The 23,117-nt window shown below is 39.4% G+C and overlaps 2 protein-coding genes across 2 annotated transcripts in view; both read right to left on the reverse strand.

The window, feature by feature from the left end:
• Positions 1 to 35: 35 nt before the first annotated feature.
• Positions 36 to 3,721, reverse strand: LOC103524694 (enkurin). The gene is made up of 4 exons (XM_008489725.3): positions 2,674 to 3,721; positions 2,007 to 2,236; positions 1,434 to 1,577; positions 36 to 500 (listed from the first exon to the last, which is right to left on the reverse strand). The coding sequence occupies exons 1-4, from the start codon at positions 2,903 to 2,905 to the stop codon at positions 318 to 320; spliced, it is 789 nt and encodes a 262-aa protein (XP_008487947.1). The 5' UTR covers positions 2,906 to 3,721; the 3' UTR covers positions 36 to 317.
• Positions 3,722 to 4,884: 1,163 nt separating this feature from the next.
• LOC103524697 (G-protein coupled receptor GRL101-like) overlaps positions 4,885 to 23,117 on the reverse strand; it is a 172,760-nt gene continuing 154,527 nt past the window's right edge. Inside the window, exons 7-23 of the mRNA XM_026820029.1 lie at positions 20,552 to 20,680; positions 17,455 to 17,604; positions 16,850 to 17,005; positions 15,349 to 15,468; positions 14,585 to 14,827; positions 12,448 to 12,579; positions 11,744 to 11,934; positions 11,238 to 11,488; positions 10,682 to 10,825; positions 10,234 to 10,305; positions 9,864 to 9,935; positions 9,183 to 9,381; positions 8,653 to 8,851; positions 8,043 to 8,282; positions 5,818 to 6,041; positions 5,305 to 5,542; positions 4,885 to 4,937 (exon numbers count right to left, since the gene is read on the reverse strand). Coding sequence (XP_026675830.1) covers positions 4,885 to 4,937; positions 5,305 to 5,542; positions 5,818 to 6,041; positions 8,043 to 8,282; positions 8,653 to 8,851; positions 9,183 to 9,381; positions 9,864 to 9,935; positions 10,234 to 10,305; positions 10,682 to 10,825; positions 11,238 to 11,488; positions 11,744 to 11,934; positions 12,448 to 12,579; positions 14,585 to 14,827; positions 15,349 to 15,468; positions 16,850 to 17,005; positions 17,455 to 17,604; positions 20,552 to 20,680 — 2,813 coding nt within the window. The remainder of the gene's footprint in view (positions 4,938 to 5,304; positions 5,543 to 5,817; positions 6,042 to 8,042; positions 8,283 to 8,652; positions 8,852 to 9,182; positions 9,382 to 9,863; positions 9,936 to 10,233; positions 10,306 to 10,681; positions 10,826 to 11,237; positions 11,489 to 11,743; positions 11,935 to 12,447; positions 12,580 to 14,584; positions 14,828 to 15,348; positions 15,469 to 16,849; positions 17,006 to 17,454; positions 17,605 to 20,551; positions 20,681 to 23,117) is intronic.

The raw sequence follows: 23,117 nt of genomic DNA on the forward strand, positions 1-23,117 counted from the left end.
TGTTTATTATTTATTTAAATAATAAAATTGTAGCCATAATTGTGTAGGTACATAAGGAAATAACTGACCAAAAAACACACATCTTCCACACTCAAAAATTTCAGATGCTTTTCCAAACTTAAGTGCCCCAAAAAACCCAATGTTTTTAAAAAGTCGCCCACTCTCTCCTTAATAGAGAGTTTTGCAACCGAAATTAGCGGCCCATTAATTGAATTTTTAACGTTAATTGAATTCTACACATGCGCACAAACTAGTTTTCGTCCAATAACGTTAAAAAGTTCAGTTAACTAAACGCTAATTTTGGTTGCAAAAACTCTCTAGTTATCTCGATCTTGCATCACATAGATATATTCATGGCGTTCCATGAGATCTATATCTTTCTCAAGTGACTTTAGTTTGTTCTCCAGGGTCGATTTTCGTTTTTTCAGCGGCTCCGTATCAATTTTGAGCGGGAGTAACTGAAATTCCCGCTGTAATTCCGACCAGTAGTTTTTCAGGCCCTGCAAAAGAATAGAATATACCTTGTGTATTCTAACCTCAGTAGTGCAGTTGTTAACGCGGTGGACTTTGGATCTGGAGGTTGGTGGTTCGAGTCCAAGTAAAGTCGTACATTTGTCTAGGTGTAATAATTGGGGAACGATATTTTTGACAAGCATTTAAGTATACTTAACACAGTTAAAAATTCCTTTTTTTACCTTGTGTATCCTGCTGAGATAGGACTGAAAAGTCCCTTTACCCACGCAGTCTAACCAAGGTCTCATATATTTTGACAAATTATGGGGAACACAAATAACAAAAGAAGTTTAAATTAGGTGGCACACCAGGGCAGGAGGTTCTGGGGCTAAAATTAAGTCCAAATTATCTCAGGGACAGAAGGTCGTTCAACAATTTGAATATAACGTTCAGTAGGCCTCACTAAATGCAGTAAGACTCCACTTGTAGCTAACTACGTATTGAAAAAAGACAGAAAAAAAGTTAACATGTTTTGCCGCCATCTTCCCACAGAATTTACTTGGCAACTTTCTAATTATTTACTTTGAAAAAAAAAAAAAAAAAAAAAAAATCTTAAATGAAAAGGAAAGTAAAAAGTTCTTTCTTAAGTAGGTAGCTTTGTAAGCCTCTTTAGATTTTTACAAGTCTTGTAAGCATGTTGTCTTAAACTTTTAATTACCTACTTTTTGTGTGCATTTTTCATGCGTAAAGAATAACAGTGCTAAGAAAGAAAACTGGGTTCTCCCCCGCGAATATACATATGCCGAGGTTGCTTTAAAAAAATGTCCGTTGTAGAAAATGCTTTTGTAAGTAATCTCGTATTTTCCTTTTCGTTGAATTCCCTTGAAATTTCCCCGTTTTCCATTCAAATATAAGTAATATGTACTTACATATTTAATTATGTGATAAAAATAAGCAGAAAACTCCATCATTTTCATTACCTGTAGAATTTCAAGTCTCTCTTGTTCAGAAATCTGGTAGAAAGGCAGCGAGATATCTTCGGTGTCCGCAGTGTGCTGTTCCCGTAGGTGACGCTCGTATTGGTGCTTCCTCCTAATAATGTATTCGGGAGTCTTGCCAAAATTCTTGAAAAGGGAGGGAACAAATGACAACAACAAAAACAACAAAAGGGAGGGGAAAAAATGTGCATCAGTACGTTATTTCTATTTTTGTGATCCAGCAGTTTTATAATGTACTAGCTGAATTCCGTCGCTTCGCTCCGGAATCCCGCTAGTTCATCCCGAGGCATGGTAGAACTTGTAGAAAAGGCATGGCCGAACTTGTAGAAAATAATAAAAATACGGTCGCGCTGCGCGCTCCCTATTAGCTGCATAGTTATCAAACTAAAAACATAAACGAAACTCCCAGCTTGTTTGTTTTTTAATCAACCAATCAGACTGCTTAATCCGAGAGTTAAACTAAAACGGAGTTTAAACTCACTTTGAGGCCCCCCGGGGCTAAGGGATCTTTTGGAATCTCATTTTACCTTTCTGAGGGGTCTCTAGGGATCTCACCTTTCTGAACACATAGACAGGTGTCATATCAAGCTCGGTGTGACCCCCAGGCTGATCCACAACTCTCCTCTCTCTTTGCCGAGGGAGCATCTTGCCGACTCGTTCTACATTGGCTCGCACAAAGTTCGTTCCCGATTTTAGGAACGTCTGGTTTTCTTTGTCCCTAAGGTCTTCGTCCATAGCTCCTGGGAAGGTTCGTCTTGGACTGTGCCTGCCAAGACAGTGGTGATCTGGAAGGAAATAGTACCCGTATAAAAATGAATGAAATGACAATTTATTATGCTGAATGAATTGTCATAGTCAAAAAAAAAAAAAAAAAAAAAAAAAAAAAAAAAAAGGCATGTTGGTACAGCATTTTTTTTTTTTTTTTTTTATCAAATTTTAATTTTTGGGTCAATTTGATAGAGGGACTGTTGACAACGGAGATCTTATCGCACTACCATCCAAGATGACTAGGCTGGCTATATTTTTCAATGAGTTGCTACTTCGATTTCTGCCGGATTTGTCAGGATTCAGGATGAGGTCTTTAACAAGGAGCGCGGTAGCTCTCCGCCCCGCCAAGTCAAAACAGTTTGACTTGGCGGGGTATTTCAAATTGTTGGTGTTTCAAATCCTTCCAACACCGAGAGGCAGGTGTGCCTGTCAAATACGGAAAGCAAGTACTCACCTACTTGAGCTTTGAGCATGGGTCGAGTGTGTTTCTTCAAATACTGACTGGGCGGATTGAGCGGCACCTGAGCATAGCCCATAGTCTGGTGTCCTTGCTTCACAACTTGGTAGTCGCGTCGGATTTTGTCCGCGTACTTGGACTTGTATTTAAACTCTTGCCGAGTGTCGAATTCCTCTTTCATGATCAGAAAGCGGACGTTCTCTTCGCCATCGTCGTTGGGAGACGTCATTTTCAATGGCCTCCGCCTGAAAGCCTTTTTTTACACTGTGTTTTTACACCTTTGAAGTTCTTAGTTGTGCCCGGACTTCCCTTTTCACTACTTCAGTGTACCAACTTTCTTCTTATTGAAAAGCTGCTTTTTTACACCTTCAAATCAGTTGTTTTGTACACGAGTTTTTTTCTTAGTTGTATCCAGAATTACCTTTTCACAGCTCAAGTTTAGATTCACCAACTCTTTTTTTCTTAGTCAAAAACAGCTTTTTCAGTTTTTCACACTTCCAAATTAGTTGTTTTATACACTAGTTTTTTTCGCCTTCTTACTGGATCGTTTAGGTGGATTTTTTTGTCCCTCTCCTGCCACTAAACAGTCACCAAAAGATTTGTATCCTAGGCTATCTTTTTCTTCAAAATTAAAAGATAGTTCTTTCGTTTTTGTTTAGTTAAAATTGTCCAATATTAAAAAGTACTTCAGTAACGAAGGTCCACCAAAATTTAACCTGGACCACCCTCTAGCTTTTTAACATTTGAAGGAAACTTGTGGAAAAACCAGTAAAACACTTCCTTGTATGGAGTTCGATGGTAAAATCTAGAAACTAGAAAGCGAAGATGCTCACACTGAAGGAAGGCATGGAAATTGTGATAGTTATGTAAACAAAGTCGTGGTTGTCATGACAACAACACATAGGGTGGTCGAAAAGTGAATAATATTAGTCGGCGCCGGCGAAAGCACGTTCAATGCATCAGTTCCCAATTATTCACTGAAGTTAAGCAACATTTCGTGTGAATGGTAACCGGATGGGTGACTATCTGGACAATCTTGTCCTTCTGGCTTTTCATTCATTTTTACGTTTTACCAGCAGCTGAGTAAAAAAAATAAATAAATGTATGTTTAGGTAAATAATTATACGAATATCAATTTTATTTTGAAAAGTAGAAAGTTAAAACATCCAATTTGTACACATAAAAAAAAAAAAAAAAAAAAAAAAAAAAAAAAAACTTTAATAAATTTGAAAAAAAGGGAAGGGGGGTACCACAAAAAAAAAAAAAAAAAAAAAAAAAAAAAAAAAAAATCAACATTCATTAGATTGGTACAAAAATTTACATATAGGTAGGTACATACAATACACATAAAACTGGACAAAACAGGATGATTTTTATCAGATTAGCACCTAATTATGTCGAAATAAAGGATTTTACTAAATTACAGAAAACCAAAATAATAAAATTATACATGATTATTGACTAATTGCTAATGTTGTGATGTACCCAGGTACAATTTTGATTAACCAGTACCTGTAATTGAATACCCGTGTACTTACAATTTTTGTGTACCTGGTACCCAATTGACGGGTAATTTTTTCGGGTAGGTACCTATACCTACTCTTAAATAGCTTCTTTGTCTTTTTTCAATCAAATTTTTGGTAATTTTGGGCAGGTGTTAAGGTGTTCCTAGAACAGAGAGGCCAGTTTGGGGAGTCCCTCAATCCTTAATTAAACTTGATTTAAGTTTTAACTCAGACTGATTATTAGGTGTGTTTTTTTTAAGTGCCTAAAAAGCTTCAAAGATCTAGGTACTTTCCGCTTTCGCCAAGCTTAGTGTTGTGCCAAGTTTTGTATTACATTACAATAAATAAATAAATACAACATCAAATTACATTTTTCATTTAACGTCATTGTATAATAATCTTTTGTTCTGTCTCTATTTGACTTAGTTCAGTCATACAGAGAGTTCTGACGTTTGTTTCGTCTCTCCCTGGCTTAGTTCAGTCGTACAGAGAGTTCTGACGTTTGTTCCGTCTCTCCTTGACTTAGTTCAGTCGTACAGAGAGTTCTGACGTTTGTTTCGTCTCTCCCTGGCTTAGTTCAGTCGTACAGAGAGTTCTGACATTTGTTTCGTCTCTCCCTGGCTTAGTTCAGTCGTACAGAGAGTTCTGACGTTTGTTTCGTCTCTCCTTGGCTTAGTTCAGTCGTACAGAGAGTTCTGACGTTTCAGCTTTTGTCAGGTTCCCATAATTTGCAGGGTGATCGTCTCATTGTGCCATCTGAAAGCAAAAAACAAAATACAACTGAGGCACTGGTTGAGTATCGGGTTTAAATACTACAACGAAACCATATCACATCACCAAGTCTTGGTGGCTTGCTTGTAAGGTCTCTGTTTCCTAATCCAAGGGTCTCGGGTTCAATCCCCAGCTATGTCCAACTGATGAGTCCAAGTAAAGAGGTCTTATCGTCTCGAAGTCGAAGATAGAAGAAGGACAGGAATACAGGATCGGAAAAAGCCAGTCGGTCCGAAACCGAACCTTACCTGTGTAGGATAATGTCCAACCCGGGCGCGAACCGAACCCGCGACCTAGAACTCACAAGGCAGGCGCGCTACCCTTCAAGCCAACTAGGCTGGCTTGCAATTACTGTTTCGGGCAATCTCCTTATCACACTCACCCGAATTACATCGTACAGCCGAATGAAGGAGCGCGGTGGAATTGGTAGTCGAATGATTCCGCCGACAGTCCTGATAAATACTGAGGTTGTGATTGCGTCTAAACGTGGGTGCGGAAGATTTGAGGAAAGACGTGGTGGATAAGGTGTAGAGGACGGGATTCACCGCTGCGTTCAGCGGAAGTACGAATACGGCGATCCATGCGAACACCTGAGGAGTAAAATGAATATGAATCAATATTACACTTTACATTCTACAAAGAAAAGAATCAACTTGTCACTGTGGGGGGAAAACCCTGGTTACAGGATTTCTTGGTTGCTAAAGATCGTACATTAGTACATTACATATGTTATTAGTTTATTACGCAAAGACGGACGAAGAACAATGATGAAAACCATGGACACTTCCTCAAGTTTGCGCTCAGTTGTAGCTTGTTTTCGGACACTTCTTTCCGGAAGTATGCATTAAACGGATTGCTATCTCACCTGAGGTGGTATAGACAGGCCGGCCACAGACAGCAGGCCGAGCGTGATGATGGGGACCCAGCAGGCCGCGTCCGTCATCACAAGGAGTGTCATACGCCAGGCCATGGCCGACTCAGACGTTTTCCTCTCCTTCTTGAGACTGACGGCGTTTTGCGTCGTGCGAGCCACGTAGAACATCCACAGATAGCCGCACGCTATTGTTGTGAATGAAACCAGGTTGAGCACTGGAGGAGGAGAAACGTCGTGTTGTTAGTATTAGTAAGTAGGAAAAAATGCCGAAAAACCTCAAACTCAAAACTCTGTTTCATGCTCTTCGTACTCTTAATGTTTCACGCGCCTCCCTTGATTCGTTTTATATGATTTTGAAAAGGGTTATTAGCTGGAATATTAACCCCAAGCTCACAATAATTTACCGAAAAATCCCAAAACAAGTTACTTCCACTAAATATTGTTCAGTAAACTGCCCTGCTAAAAAAGAGGGCAGTAAGTCCAAAATTTGACATTTTGAGTTATATATCTATACCCACGTATTTTTATGCGTAGAATTGATCATGTAGGTTGGTCATCTAACTCTCGCTTCATATCAATACTAAATTACGAACTGTCCAGATACTTGTCTTACCTGACTGACGATGTTCTTCCTAGAGAATTCCCTGCATCACCGTTTTTGTACCTCACTGAAACACCAAACAGAAAATTTTATATTTTTACTCCATTTCCTTTGACACGAAAGACTTTGATTTAATATACATACGCTTTATTCTGGATTCTTACCTGCCTTTGTATTTCTTGTTTTTTTTTTTTTTTCTTTTTTTTCAAAGAAGTTTGATAGAGGGAACGAGGTCTTTTCGTCTCGAAGTCGAAGATAGAGTAAGCCTCTTTAGATTTTTACAAGTCTTGTAAGCATGTTGTCTTAAACTTTTAATTACCTATTTTTTTGTGTGCATTTTTCATGCGTAAAGAATAACAGTGCTAAGAAAGAAAACTGGGTTCTCCCCCGCGAATATACATATGCCGAGGTTGCTTTAAAAAAATGTCCGTTGTAGAAAATGCTTTTGTAAGTAATCTCGTATTTTCCTTTTCGTTGAATTCCCTTGAAATTTCCCCGTTTTCCATTCAAATATAAGTAATATGTACTTACATATTTAATTATGTGATAAAAATAAGCAGAAAACTCCATCATTTTCATTACCTGTAGAATTTCAAGTCTCTCTTGTTCAGAAATCTGGTAGAAAGGCAGCGAGATATCTTCGGTGTCCGCAGTGTGCTGTTCCCGTAGGTGACGCTCGTATTGGTGCTTCCTCCTAATAATGTATTCGGGAGTCTTGCCAAAATTCTTGAAAAGGGAGGGAACAAATGACAACAACAAAAACAACAAAAGGGAGGGGAAAAAATGTGCATCAGTACGTTATTTCTATTTTTGTGATCCAGCAGTTTTATAATGTACTAGCTGAATTCCGTCGCTTCGCTCCGGAATCCCGCTAGTTCATCCCGAGGCATGGTAGAACTTGTAGAAAAGGCATGGCCGAACTTGTAGAAAATAATAAAAATACGGTCGCGCTGCGCGCTCCCTATTAGCTGCATAGTTATCAAACTAAAAACATAAACGAACCTCCCAGCTTGTTTGTTTTTTAATCAACCAATCAGACTGCTTAATCCGAGAGTTAAACTAAAACGGAGTTTAAACTCACTTTGAGGCCCCCCGGGGCTAAGGGATCTTTTGGAATCTCATTTTACCTTTCTGAGGGGTCTCTAGGGATCTCACCTTTCTGAACACATAGACAGGTGTCATATCAAGCTCGGTGTGACCCCCAGGCTGATCCACAACTCTCCTCTCTCTTTGCCGAGGGAGCATCTTGCCGACTCGTTCTACATTGGCTCGCACAAAGTTCGTTCCCGATTTTAGGAACGTCTGGTTTTCTTTGTCCCTAAGGTCTTCGTCCATAGCTCCTGGGAAGGTTCGTCTTGGACTGTGCCTGCCAAGACAGTGGTGATCTGGAAGGAAATAGTACCCGTATAAAAATGAATGAAATGACAATTTATTATGCTGAATGAATTGTCATAGTCAAAAAAAAAAAAAAAAAAAAAAAAAAAAAAAAAGTAGGGAAAAAAGATACCAGAACTCAATGAAGACTAAAGCAGTTACATATCAGTGAATCAATCAAAAAAAGACACCAGAAAGCGGTACTCGTATGCAATTATAGAAAACAGTAATTCTTTCTTACCTAGAAAGACGAACACGGAATATTCCCAGCCGTTTGGATAGTCGGGGGTAATATGGAGCGCCAAACAAACGCCCGATCTTCCATAGAAGTTGCGAAAGTAGTCGATTTTGAGCAGAGGGAGCGCCGAAATGAGACCGGCCAGTGTCCAGCCGCCCGCCATGAGCGTTTTGGTTCGCGTCATTTCCAAGCGACGCACTCGAAACGGGAAGATGATCGCCAGGAAGCGGTCCAGTGTGATCACTGAAACAGTGAGGACAGGAGTTTCATTTTATACTGTGGAATCAAAACTGAGAATATTGTTCCTTTGCCAACTGCCAAAATTAAAAACAACATCGATTAAAAATTGTAAAAAAGTACAATTAGAACTGCAATTACAAATAGGTACTTTATTTTGACTGCCATCGTAGGACTGAGGAGTCCCTTTTTGTCAGCAGTTTCAATAAAGCCCCGTTTATTGGGTGAAAGAGTTCTCATTCTTGAATGTTTTCCGATAGTGGCCCATTTTGAGGGTGAATTTTCATACCTCAGAATCAAGCCTTTTCAAGACAATCTGGAAATGGAGAAGTCATTGTTTGCGGCGGATTAGATAGCTAGTTGAACATTTGCTTACCAGTGAGCGTGAACACGCTGAGCTCACTAGAGAAGGTGCTGATGAAGCCAGCGATGCTGCAGAGCTGACTCGACCGCCAGTCCGAGTCATAGATAAAGTAGACGCCTCTATAGTGGACATCCACGAGAGCGATGACTAGGAGATAGCAACCCATGAGGAGATCTCCCAAGGCGAGGTTGGTGATGAGAAATGAGTGGACCTATCGTGGGGAAATAGTAATTATGAGAACAGTGTTCGAGATACACATACATAATATATGCGTATATCATATTGGATCCTTGAATCAAAACCCTCGCTTTTCTGCTAACCAAAACTATTATAGCATAGTTCTTGTAGTGGCTTTAGCTTTAGCCAAATGGTGATGGCAGAGTAACTAAAGAAAAGATATCTTTTTTATAAGATAACTTTATGGAGATAATAAATGAACCTACTTACAGTCCTTACTTAGATTCAGCGTCCGTGAGATTAGGATTGATGTCACTGTGGTGGCAAGATTAGAAACAATTCACTTAGTTTGATTAGAAGCTCACCTGATTGCATCGTCTGTATCGGCTACGCCACGCAATAACGGAGATGTTCCCCACAATGGCTACTCCCCCCAGGATCCAAATGCACACCCGCAACACAATGTTACTCATGAGGTCCTCACAGGAGGAGAACTCATCCGGGTGAGGGAGACATGTGCTGGTGTGACGCGCCAGACAACAGAAGCGAAACTCGTCGCTCAGGCTGAACGAAAGAGGAAGCAAAGCAGGCATTGTATCAAGTGTGCTTGAAGTTGCGTGAATGTCAAGAGTTGTAAAGGAAAATTGCCAACGCTAACGCACGACCAACGCAACGGGTAATCTACACGTCATCGTATTATTTTATTTTGTTGAAAAATGATTCCTTGTTTAGGAAAAGAATGAGAGGAAGCAGGAGAATGAGAGGAAGCAGGAGAGAGATGTAAAATTAAGAAGGAGAAGATGTAAAAGTCTGTAATAGGTGTCCTAAATAGCCAACAGTAAAACTTTGAGCGTCATTAAGTTTAAAACTCGTTTGTTTCCAGCGGCAATTTACTGTACACTCCCCATTTGTCCAAACACTTTACAGCCTTGTTCTTTTCCTGCATTTTCCTCATTCGTGAAAACGTGGTAAACCAGGTAAACCACCGTAGGTCATAGTCCTAAAAGTAGGTCGTTAGTAGTAAGGAGTAGTAGTTGTATACTTACAGTTTGTTCAAAGTAGGCACGCTTCGGAACACATTTGTTCCAATGACTTTGATGTGATTATCTCGGATATCCCTGGAACACAGATCATTTGTTTGAATAGAGTGTAAATTTGAGAAATGAACTCACCCACCGAAGTACTATTCACGGTCCACGTTGATTAACTTCAGTGATCGGAGAAGAGCAGGTGTATTCAACGTGATATGAACGTTGAACATCATTTTTGATCCTTATAATTTATTTTATCTCTCTAATACGTTATAGCCTTTATAGTTCATCTCTCCAATACTGTATAGGACACTATAAGATAAGAGTTTCTTTTCTTAAGTTTATAATTTTTAGTCCAATAAATAAAGACGTGGAATTTACGTACAGCGAGAGAAGAGCGGGAAGGCCTCTCAGAGTTCCCTCATCTAGCCGTGTGAGTCGATTGAATGACAGGTCTCTGAAATTAAATAAAAGAGATGGAATGTTGTATTTGTACCTTTTGTTGAAGTCATCATGAAATATTTTAGATTCGACGTGAAATATGTACAATGTTACACTTTAAGCATGAACTTGAAGTAAGTACAGCGTGCTCTTTTCGCCATTTATGTACGTTTGATGGTGGTCAAAGGCCACTACTTGGTCGATACGGAATACATTGTGTATAGCAATTTGAATCAGGTCCTCCAATAAAAATTTCCCAATATAATCTCGACCTCGGATGGAGTGGATCTTTTGGAGATGAATCATAAAATTCGTGGTGTGGAGTTGATCTTTTGGAGACAAATCTGAATGTTTGTTGGAATAACCCACCAAAAAGACGGATAAAGACTTACAAGACTGTCAGACTTCTGAGCCCTATGAAAGCTCCCGGTTCAATTTTGCTGATCTGCTGATGAGTTAGATCCAAAGTGGCCAAAGAGGAGAGACCGTAGAACGCCATGGACTTGAGGATCTCTATGTCATTCCCTTGTAGATGTCTGGAAGAGTTGAAAGATTGCCATTGAGGAAATCAAATAGAACTTGATATGTTTTCGCTACGGAGCTATTATTAAACTTACTTTCCGTGTCCCTGAGACACATTAGACCACGATGTTGGAAGGATTGGGGGTTCAAAACCTTATGGCTCCTTTCATGTTCTATGGCCGGCCACTCTATCAGTTAGATGTAACAGGTACGCCTGAACAGGTCCGCCTGTCAGGTCTACCTGATACCTGATGAGAACAGACACTATCAGGTGGAACTGACAGGCAAACCTGTTCAGGCGCACCTGTCAGGTCTATCTGTGAGTGGTCGTGAGAAAGATTTTGTATTCATTTAAAATTATGTATGTGTATATTCATGTGTACTATGAAGCAGCGATAAGTAACTGGTAAAAGAGTCACTACTTACAAAACCCGCAAGCTGGGCAGCCCGTAGAACGTGTTGTTTGGAATGAGGCGGATCTGATTGAACTGCAGATAAAGCACCTGTAGACGCCACAAGTAGCTGAACTGGTAAGGGGCAAGCGAGGCAATGCTATTGTTACTCAGGTCCAAGTAGATTAGGCGGTCCAACTTATCGAAGGACAAGTCGTGGATGGAATTGTTGGCGAGATAGAATTTGGTGATCTGATACTCGGCGTCTGGGATGAAGGAGATGCCCTGCAAAACGCGCAGTTGGCTTAACCTTTGAAGCACAGTAAACTGTGGTATAATTTGTATAATTGTACGATTCATTACCGTTCGATTTTTGCCTCTCACCGGGTAGTGATCCGCGGGCCCGAGAAACGTCGCACGCTCTCAAGGAAACGGGTGGCGGTCTGCCTCCCGGTTCGGCCGGGCAGAGCGTCTCGGGCCCGCGGGGACGAAAAGGTATTATTTAGACTTTTTTTTTTTAAGGCGCAAAGTAGGATTTACCTGAGAGGTGCAGTTGATCTGAATATCCTGGCATTCGCATTGGGGCGCCAGCTTGGAACATTGGAAAGGACATCCGTCTTCATCTTCCCAGGTTTTCTCACAGTCCAGCTTCCCGTTGCAAGTTTGGTTGCGGAGGATGCATTGACCTGAGGTGCAGGTGAACTGGTAGTCTTCGTCACAATGCCAGGACGCTGTGGGGAAAAGTTCCAAATCCAATCAGGGGACGATTCTAAAAAGATACTTCAATCTCCCCATTTAAGGTGCTTTAAAAGTGTGTCTATACAGCCGACGGCCGTCGATCGATCTACAGCCGGTCGACTATGTATGGAACTATGGACACACCTCAACACTACGGACAGTATACCTACATTGTTCGCTCACTTTAAACTTTAGATACACTTCGACATTTTCGATGTTTGCAAATTATTGAAGGATTCAATACTCGTATATGAACGTGCTAATGCCAGTTGGGATAAGTGATTTTATTGGTTGATTTTGGACTAGATTAGGATTGCCCGATGTTTAAGTTAGGTACATTAAATAAACCATTATTATTATTCGATTTGATTTCCTCCTGTATCAAATTTTCACAAAAATTAACGTGGTAGATTTTTATATTCGACCCAAAATTTCGATTTCGACATCACATGGGACACAAATGGGGTCACCAAAAATCGGAAACAAAATGGGATCAACATTCTTACTGCAGTTGTTAAGATGGGACATATCCGCACAACCATCTCTTCTGTCCTCTCCCACAACACATCTCTGTGAGATATCTATGCATTGACCATTGTCACATTGGAACTGATTGGGTAAGCAGGGAGTTGGTATTTCTGAAACATAAGGAGTTCAATTTCAATTATTTAATTTAGTTCTAATTTAAAAAAAATATTATGCATATTTCATGACGATTAAAATTACAAATAAATAAATAAATAAAACTAAATGGGAAGTATTTTAAACTATAAAACCCCGTCGCGTCGCTAAAAATCTTAGCAGTTATGTACACAATAAAGTAAAACCGCTGTCAAACAAAAGAAACAAAGCTGTAATAATCTCTCATAGTTTTGTTCTAATTTGATTCGTTCGTTTCTTAATCTTTTGACGACGACATCAAAAATTAATAAAAAGGATTTAATAATAATTCAAAGGAAAATTTAATACAATACAAACAACAATTTTTCACCATAGGAAAATTTCAGACAACTAAAGAAGTTTGATAAAGAAATAACAAAAGGAGTACCATAAAACATAGAGAAATAACATAAAACAAAAATGTCATTATGTAAACAGAAAAGTTAGTATCCTTTCACTCTAAAAGATGTAGGTCAAGTTCTGCAAAAAGAGGTGAGTAATTAGATTTGATAAAGTAGAAAAAATATGGTGCTATTGTTTTGAATTCGTAGAATGTCTTTTGTCTTATAGGTAACAAAAGTTCTTCATGATATTAAGCTCTTTCAGTTCTTTTTGAGCACACTAAAAACGAAGGTATTGAGTTCTTGTGATTGACCTATTTTACAAAGTTTCATTTTTAGACGAAAGGATCCATTATTCCCTTATTAAATTTGAAAATACCTTTTTATATTCAAAAACTTTTCTAAGCAATTCTTTAAGTAAATTTGAGCATAAAAAGTAAAAAAACACCCCATAATAATTGAAGTTCAGTGGTTAGTACTGTAAACCTTTTCCTCTTTAACTCTGTAAGAGAAAAAGCAATCTCCAAACATTGTTAAAAGTACAAAGTAATAAATGTACCTAGTTATGTGTATCAAAATCAAAGAATTTGATTGTTGACGTAAACGGTATTGTTTTCAGTTTTTAGAAACTGAAATATCAAAACGATTGAACATTGAAAGTTTCTTAATTCTAACCTTTAAAAATCCACAATGCACAGGTAATCCTGTAACAAATGGGATTCTTTGGAATGAAAGGGGCGTTGTCTTCTTTGCTTCTCAACTTTTACAAATAAAGAACAAATAATTAAAATCGCTGCTGAAAAGACAACTTGGAGTTTAAAACTTGGAAAAAAGCTCTAAATTTTAGAAAAAATAATTTCCTTAGGGATTTGAAAATAGAACTTTTCATATTTATTTTATAATTGAAGTAATCATTACAAACTTTTTATTTTTAAATTATTTCCATACTATCTACAACTGCATGGTAGTCAGGTACTTAGGAAAACTTCGTTCTTGTTCAAATAAATCGCTTGCAACCCGTCTCTCTGGTATTTTACCTAGTTGGACGTGCTTTACATGTTGCATTTACATATTTCAAAGTAAAAAGTTTCTATGCAGTTCTATTAGTTGTAAACTTTTGTAGCATGCGACCGAATTAACTTAATTGGTCGTTTTTAAACGGAAAGCAAGCTGGTTAAGTTTGTAACTGTTGTAATATTATCCGCGGTAATGAAATAAAAGGCTTCCAACATTGAGGTTAGCACCTGGATTACACTTTATCCTAAAGGTGTGTCCACACATAATCGACAGTTTATCGATCGATGTCGACTGAACCGTCCACACTGCCTCGCCGATCAACTACGTACACACCTTTACACATAAGGTTTGTTCTCGGAACGGCTGCCTTTTTCCTCTCCTGATACTCATTCTTTCTTCAATTTCTTGACGATAAGAGCTCAGTGGTTACAGTTCCTTCTTTCAAACCTCAGAAAAAAAGGAGAATAAAACATTCAAGATAAAACACACTACGAGTACCATCACGTCACGTGAAGTCATGGGGAGTTAGAACGATGTGGTTCAAAGTTTTTCCATAATATTATAGGTAGGTAATTTCGTTCAGGATCACTACTATCACGTCACGTGACGTGATTCTACCACTCACCATTGTCACAGTCCTCTTCATCCGTCCCGTCCAAACAATCGACAAAATAGTCGCACTTGGCCTCGCGTGGAATGCACTGCCCCATCAGTCTACATCTGAACTGCCCGTCGTGGCAGTCTTCCTGGCAGTCCATCTCGTCGCTCTTATCATAACAGTCGAATTTCATATCACATCGTGACGTCACGGGGATACATTGGCCACTGCGGCATGTGTGCTCGGTTAGGTTGTTACAGGGAGATATGGCTGGGGACACGGAAAACAAACAGGTGTTAAATATTAATCTAAAGACTGATATGGCCCACTTACTGGTCTGTCCTGATCTTGAGACAGCCTGTACTTAACAAGACCTAATAGCAGCCAATGAAACCGCAATCAAGACTGCAACACACTGGCGCAATATTTGACATTGACATTGGTTTTTCCGGACATGGAAATCAAGTAATATAAAGACTTTTGAGGGGAAGGTAAACTCAATTAACACAGGAGGCGTTCTCTACCTCCTAAACCTTAGAGCTCTATAATTATGTGGTCAAATTATAGAACAAAGAGTGTTATAGGGAGATATGGTGATAAAATTCCATCCCTCAGCTGGGATTCAACCTTTGCTCTTTTGTTCGCCAGGTGAGTGCCTTGACCACTACTCAACCTAGGTAGGTATAGTGGTTAAGACTCTACACCACCGAGGCAGACAGGGATCATAGTGCTAAAGACGCTAACTTTTCATACAGAAAGTCCCGGGTTCAATTCTCGTGGCAAATACTCACGTCCACAGTCCATTTCGTCATCTCCGTGCAGACAGTCAGGCTTATGATCACATTTCACATCCAGAGGTAGAGCTCGCGAATCCTGACAAAGGAACTTGTCCTCGCGAGTTCTATTCACATCTGGAAGGGACAGGTAGGAAGATAAATACTAATTGACCCTTTTGGGCTCCTCAGAGGGCCCTTTTTCCGTTGAATAATGAATTTTACAGTCCATTAAACAACATATTATTACTTGTACTTTTTGTACATGTACTTCATGTATTAGTATTACTTGTAGGTACATGTAGGATTCATGAAATACCACACCACTGTCTCATTCGTAAAAAAGAGGATAATTTGAAATGGATGTGTAAATTCAGGTAAATCGTACATATTTTCCCTATATTTCGCAGGTATTTGCATATATTATTTCTAATGAGAAACTTTCGAAATGCGAAAACCTTTTGATTTACATTTTCCTAATTAGTGTAGATTACGCGTTGCAAATATACAAATTTAAGTGGCACATACATAATTATAATACCCATGTGGATGTAGATAAACCTATCAATACCAATAGGTATAGGTATTTAATTATGCTTTTTGAAGGAAAAATAGGGAAAAAAGTAAAACCATTAAATAAATCATAATATAGGTAAAGTAAAAACAGCTAAAACTTAGATAGGGAATAGGGAGGTACCTGTAGGTAGATTTGAAACTTTTCAAACAAAAATTCGAAGGGATTTTATTCGTTTTAATAAATCAAGTCATTTTACAGGCTTGTTACTCACCCATCCAAATAAACTAGTGCATAGGTACCTATTAGGTACCTACTCCATGTTGCAGTTTCATACAAAATTAATGCATGATAGGATTTGCCATTTGCATGAGAGCTGATTTTTACAAAGCCACGTGCCTAGGTATATGTATTTGCTTTACTATGTGCACAAGAAACTAGTGTTTTTATTTGATAAATTCACTCCGATATAACATACATACCTACATATCAAACAACATGGAGTTATTATTATTAGCAGGTGCGTACCTAATTATTATTTACTTTACACTTCAGTAGATATGTACATACACAATACCTATGTACATTGGTTTATGTTATGTGTCTATTGGATGCCCACATCTCCATTGATTAGTGCCCATCGGTCTATGCCTCCATTCTAATATTCACAATATACCTAGTACCTACCTATTCCAAGGAATCTATGGGACTATTTACCCCAACCAAAAACTTACTCAGCTCGCCTAGTTTTTTTTGGCATTGGTTTGGCACTAAGCCTCGACCATACAGCCAGAGCTCGCCTAGTTACCGGGTTCGATTCCCCACTCGACGCGAACTTTATCCTAAACAGGCAAGGTTCGTTCTCGGAACAGCTGGTTTTATCCTAGCCTGTCCTCTCTTCGATTTGATAATACCTCAGGTGGTGTGTCCAAACAGAGGGCCGTCGATCGACGTCGACTGAAACCGTAAATTATGTATCAAACCTCTTGGAAAAAATATACTTACCACAGCCATATTCATCCGAAAGCGGGTACTCCCCGCTGCTATCACAATCATTGTAGCCGTCACAAATGTATTCTCGTCTTATGCATCGCTCTATGGCATCCGTCTCTCGTATTCGACACGTCATACTGCGACCTACTGTACACGTACTGATCTTGTCTGAAATCAGAAGAAATTCGTCTCTAAATCCTTTAAAGTGACGTCAAATTCATAGTAATACATTGACCTCAAACACTTAAAAAAATCAGAAGTCACCCAAAATAACGAGGAGAAGTGCCTTAGTGATGTGGTGGTTACTTCCGATCTGGAGGTTAGGATATACTTGTAAGTCATAAAATGTATCGAGTTACTAGTATATTAAATGGGGAAAATATTTGTGACAAGGAAGTTGTAGCTTTTCATTCGGAAACGATATTAAATTTAAATAATAAACTTGCTTAAGACACAGTTTTTTTTTTCCCATTCGAAGAAGTTGTAGTGGCTTTAGGCGACTGGTGATGGAAAAATAAACGTCGAGAAACTGTTGCATTCAACATGCTCCTGTCACTGGCTGCGCCAGTTATGTAATTTTTTTTTCTTTTTAAGGCGCTTTAAACTGTTCACCTTACCTTGGTGCATGGTGAAATAGTTGAGATCCTCACAGGCTGTTTCATCGCTACAATCTGACACACAGTCACACTTGGAGTCGCAGATATTGGACTTCCGTATGCAACGACCGTTCGGACATTTGTACTCGTTGTCGCCTGTACAGGGACGACCTGTGAATTGAAATAGTGTCACATTTATTTATCAAAAATTGTATAACAATAAAAATATGCTTAAGTTAATTCTAACTTCTAGGGAATTAAAAACAGTAATACAAAAAAGTAAAATTAATTTGGACTAGAGTGACAGCACATACCACTAGTCCATCCAGGGGTTGGATGGACACTTGGACAGAAGGACGCGGGGAGGATTAATACACTCTATTTTACATGTCCGTGAGACCCGCTTCAAAAAATGAAAATGGTCTCCCAGCCGAGCGTCACCGCTTACATCACCAAGGTAGTTTAACAAAGTGGATACAGTTGCTACAAATTAATATCCATATTAGGTAAGTACAAGAAGACAAAGGAAACAAAAAGATAAATACGAGCCACGAGCCAGATCCTATTGACCTATTTTCAGCAAATAATCGTCATGAAAACAAAGTTCCACAGTCACGAGACACAATATGAAACAAACTCGCACTTCGTGCTCGGGAGGGGGGCTTCGCCCCCCTCCACCCCCCGGGGGCTTCGCGTGTTCGCTACGCGGGGTTGCGTATACGGTCGCGCTGCGCGCTCCCGGGGCTTCGCGGGGTTGCGCATGGGGTCGCGCTTCGCGCTCCCTCGTTTACGGTCGCGCTGCGCGCTCCCGGGGCTTCGCGGGATGTGCATGAGGTCGCGCTTCGCGCTCCCTTGGCTTCGCCCCTGAAAACTAATATCGTCCCTGAGTCTTGTCTCGAAGAAAGCTGCGCGCTCCCGGGGGCTTCGCGGGGTTGTGCATGGGGTCGCGCTGCGCGCTCCCGGAGCTTCGCGGGGTGTGCATGGGGTCGCGCTTCGCGCTCCCTTGGCTTCGTCCCTGAAAACTAATATCGTCCCTGAGTCTTGTCTCGTAGAAATGAAAACTGAAAACTAAAAGCGAGAGCAAAATATTTAAACGTAGGAAAAGTTTTGCTGGCCTCAAACCTTGTTCCCCGTGTTAAGTTGAATTAAAGTCCAATAATAAGGACCTAATTTTGTTTCCACCAAGGAGATTCCTCTTTGGGTGTAATAGCGCGTTCACACTTGCTGCCACGGGCCGCTCAGAGGGAGAGAGAGAGAGAGAGAGAGAGAGAATTACCTAATTGAGAGGTAAAGAAAATTTGAAAATTGATTGAATTGGAGAAACGAAAAAAGATGAAAACAGCTTCAAAGCTTTTTATTGCAACACAAACATGGCGTAGGTAGTGGGTAGCTGACTAAATTATTCTCCGAGACACATTTCTGCGAACTCAAGAAGAAGAAAAGGAAGAAGAAGAAAAGGAAGAAGAAGAAGAAGAAGAAGAAGAAAAAGAAGACCGAGGAAAAACTCATTCAATACTTTCCAGTCAACCAGTCTGCTTTGAAGTTCATTCAAATCTGAAGGAAATTTTATTGAATTAGACGAGACAAATTCTTTGAAATCCGTAAAAAGAAAAAGAAGAAGAAGAAGAAAAATCAATGTCACATTTTGCAATACATTTACCGAAGGTCACCCAAAAGATAAAATCCGATTTGTAAAGCCACCTGCGCTGGGAAGGTACAGATAAGGTAGGTATTAAGGAGGTATAGGGGTGTAGGTAGGAATGGAAGGTAGATAAGGTAAAGTAGGTAACTTATAAGGCACCCGCACCTGTGTTGATATAAAGTTCATTCAAGCGGCTACACATTGGTGAGGTTTTGAAACGAATGAAATTTGATGTGCCCAAAGGCCCCAAAAGCCTTTAACACCTCTCCTACTACTTACTTGGAATATTTACTCCCTACAAATGCGCAGTGTGTTGATACTCAAAACAATGTGATTAAAAAATATTGATTCAACATAATATTTCATTCTTTCGAAACTTCCTTTATTTTTTCCCCACTTACTTTTATTACTGAAATACTTTTCAATTTTATTAAAACTTTTAAAGTTTGAAGAGGCTCGAGAAAACTGTTCAAGGAGTTTGGATGACCCGGAAAAAAGCCTACCTGCCCTGCCAGGTTTTTTAATTTGTATTTTTAATCTGCCCCTCAACTCGTTTAGTTGGGGGTAGAGAGGGCAACCTCTTTGGCTCTTTAGTGGCAACCTCTTTGGTGGCTATTACCATTAATATCTTTTTTATATTTATAATTTTCTCCATCCTTTTCAATGTTAAACCTGACTACCTACATTTAACTCAATGGTGACATTCGATGAGAGAAAGTTAAAAGTATCTTTTTTATTCTTCGCCCTTATCCTTTGACGTGCATGTCGATACCACTCATGTCCTTCGTTTGCATACATCCATGTTTCCATTTACAATATTTCCATAAGTTTATACAGGGTGTCCAAAAATAAACGAGGTATGTATGTATATACAGGGGAGATGAGATTCACTTATTAATGTTTTTTTTCTAGGTACCTAGTATTTTGTAAAAAATAATGTTAAGTGTTGTACGGCCGTTCTTATTTCATAGCAATGAAACAAATGCTACATGAGACTCATGTGGTCTCTATCGTAGCATGCACATCCTGTAGCATGTCCCTTATCTGATGGGCGATAAGAGACACAATACTTTCCTCCCATTTAGGTGCTGGGTCAACACGAGAACAACAGAAAGTAACCCGTTAAAATAATTTGCAATTGAAAAAAGAGTACAATTTTTTGTCGATGGATGGTGGGATTCGAACCCTTTTTTCATGGCTTTGTATCATAATTATGGCAGGATTCTTCAAAAGGAGCTTTTCCACCCAACCACTTTTTTCCGCGGTCACCCTGTAAATATCTACATTTTAATATTTCCGTCAGACTCGGGTCTGTCATAGGGTCTGAGCGTGAGTGGTGGGCATAATACTTATAACTACAGATTTGCAATTCCAATGTATTATTCAGGACTCAAACTAGATAAATGTCTTCAGAAAACGGAAAATGGTGGCTAACTTAACACAAATTCCACAAGAAAAATGCGGTGAAATACTTACTGGGAGCGCATTCAGCCTCATCCGAGCCGTCGATACAGCCTCGGTACGAAGAGTTATCACAGACAAATCCCGGTGGGATGCATTCGCCGTTCTTGCATTGAAATTCCCCGAACCAGCATTTCCTGTGAGCTGAAACACGATGAAGGACATAACGAGATGACAAAATGCAATGCTAAATATGGTACCTGCGGCGCGGTGTAGTGTGAGTATCATTATAAAATTAATATTTAACAAGTAAAGTAATATTATGTACACAAAATAACAAACATTAATTACTGTAAATATCACTCTAATAAAAAAATATAAATAAACTATAAAATAAAAATTACTATGAAAATAATATGTTACCTTTTTTGCTTTTGGATTTTTTTTTCAATAGCTAGTTTTGAAAGAGGGAACAGGGAACTGTAAATGCCAAGGACTGATCGTCCGGAAAGCGTTCCGAGAACGAACATTATGTGGTGAGTAACGTTAGAAATTTTCAATGTTTTTCTTTCTTTATTTTTTATAGGTAATAAATAAACAATAATTACTGAATGGTAAATGGATTTCTAGTAAATACAATTTTCCAGATTTTTCTTGAAAACGGAAATGATAGAAAGGAGAGTTTCCAATTTCCAAGAAAGGAGAGAGAGAGAGAGAGAGAGAGAGAGAGAGAGAGAGAGAGAGAGAGAGAGAGAGAGAGGGGGGGGGGGGGGGGGGGGAGAAAGAAAAAGTATTGCAGTAAACTGTAAAACTAAATCAGGATAAATAACAGGTACAGATTTGTAGGGCTACATGATTATGTAAGTACCTATGTACAGATTTAACACAAAACTTGTAAAGGAAACCAAGCACCTCCACTAATATTTATTTTCTTGCACATTGCATACTCAAATAATTTCCCGGCATTCATACAAATTGCTAATGAGAGGCACGAGGCTTTGAGGTTACCACTCGAACGAAGTAGCGATGACCTATTCGACGCCATTTTCTTCTCACATAACGAAAATCTCAAAATTTCCGACCGTTCCCAAGATATGACCGTTTTAGTTGGACGCTTCGTTAGTCCCAACGGCATTTCTTATAGTTCATAACAACCTAACTCCGCCAAGGGCAAAGGAGCGCGAAGTGCGACCGTATACGCAAACCCCGCCTAGAGAACCCGCGAAGTCCTTAGGGGCCCCCCTCCCGAACACGAAGTGCGGGTGTGTCTAATGCACTCACTATCAGGTAGACCTGAAAGGTACACTTGATCATAGGTACCTGATAGGTAGTGTGTGTGTGCTCATCAGATATTAGGTAGACCTGACAGAAGGACCTGATCAGGTGTAACTGTCAGGTGTACCTGTCAGGTGAGTGGCTGGCCTAATATTCTCGTCGCGCGTCTGCTAGATATTGTTTAGTAGATAAAAATATGATAAAAATATAAAATTAGATATTCAAGGACAGGGACGCGTTTGAATTCACGTCATCAGGTAAGAAACAGCTGCCAGACGCTATAAAATCTGTCTAGCATGAACTGAGATAGAAAAAATCTTTTAAAGAACATACGAAAATGATGAAAAAAAAAAAAAAATGAGTCTTGTTCTGCAACCCAGTGAAAATCTCATGCTTGTATGATACCTAGGTACTCGTATAATGAAAAAAAAAAAGCCAGATAGAGAGGGAGACTGGAGAGAGAGAGAGAGAGAGAGAGAGAGAGAGAGAAAGAGGGAGGGGAATATAAGTAGGTATCTACATATTATATTAGGTACCTACAACCTACAACTCATGGGATTCATATTTCTATGCTCTAGAATACTCTAGATTTGTTTTTATCAAGACAAGGTGTCAAGGAAAGAGAGAGGGAGAGACATGAAGAGGAGGAAGAAAAAGAGCAGGAGGAGTAGGAAGAAGAAAAGCAGGAGAAGTAGGAGGAGGAGGAGAAGGAGGAGGAGGAGGAGAAGAAGAAAGAGAATATTGTCGACTGTACATTTAATAAATAATATGTACAAGAAGACAAAAGTACAAAAGCAGGTATGTATTCTATTTTTCTATCAAAATAGGGACTTCGAACAAAAACCAATAAAAACGGTCAAACTTTCTTGACTTGGCGGGGCGGAGCGCTACCGCGCTCCTTAATAATGGTGGTGACAACTTACAATTGAGTTCATCCGCATGATTGTCGGTACAGTCGGGCCATCCATTGCACCAGAAGAATCGGTGTACCCTACTTCCATCAGCACAGGTAGCGAAGTCACCTGAAAACAATGAGAAATCATAGAGTAACTGTTTCTCGAGTACCTACTATGAATTAGGTATAAATAATAAATATGGTATAAATAATATATAAATAAAAATCGGGACGAGGTGAAGTGGAAAAGTGTGCTTTTCATGTTTAGGTTTGAGTTTGAGGGCCGTCGCACATTGGAAGCATAGTCGTGCGACTTGTAGTAGCGCGCAGTCGCCTGAACAACCAAACCTATGAAATAGAACAGTTGCGCTTACTTGGGTGATGTTTTAAAGTCAAAAAGCTGGGAAAATGAGGGATTCCGGAACTTTTCTTTTTCTTCCAAGGGTGTAAATGTAAATGATAGTGAGCGTT

This window comes from Diaphorina citri, unplaced genomic scaffold, assembly GCF_000475195.1.
Source record: "Diaphorina citri unplaced genomic scaffold, Diaci psyllid genome assembly version 1.1 scaffold115, whole genome shotgun sequence".
Lineage (NCBI taxonomy): Eukaryota > Metazoa > Arthropoda > Insecta > Hemiptera > Psyllidae > Diaphorina > Diaphorina citri.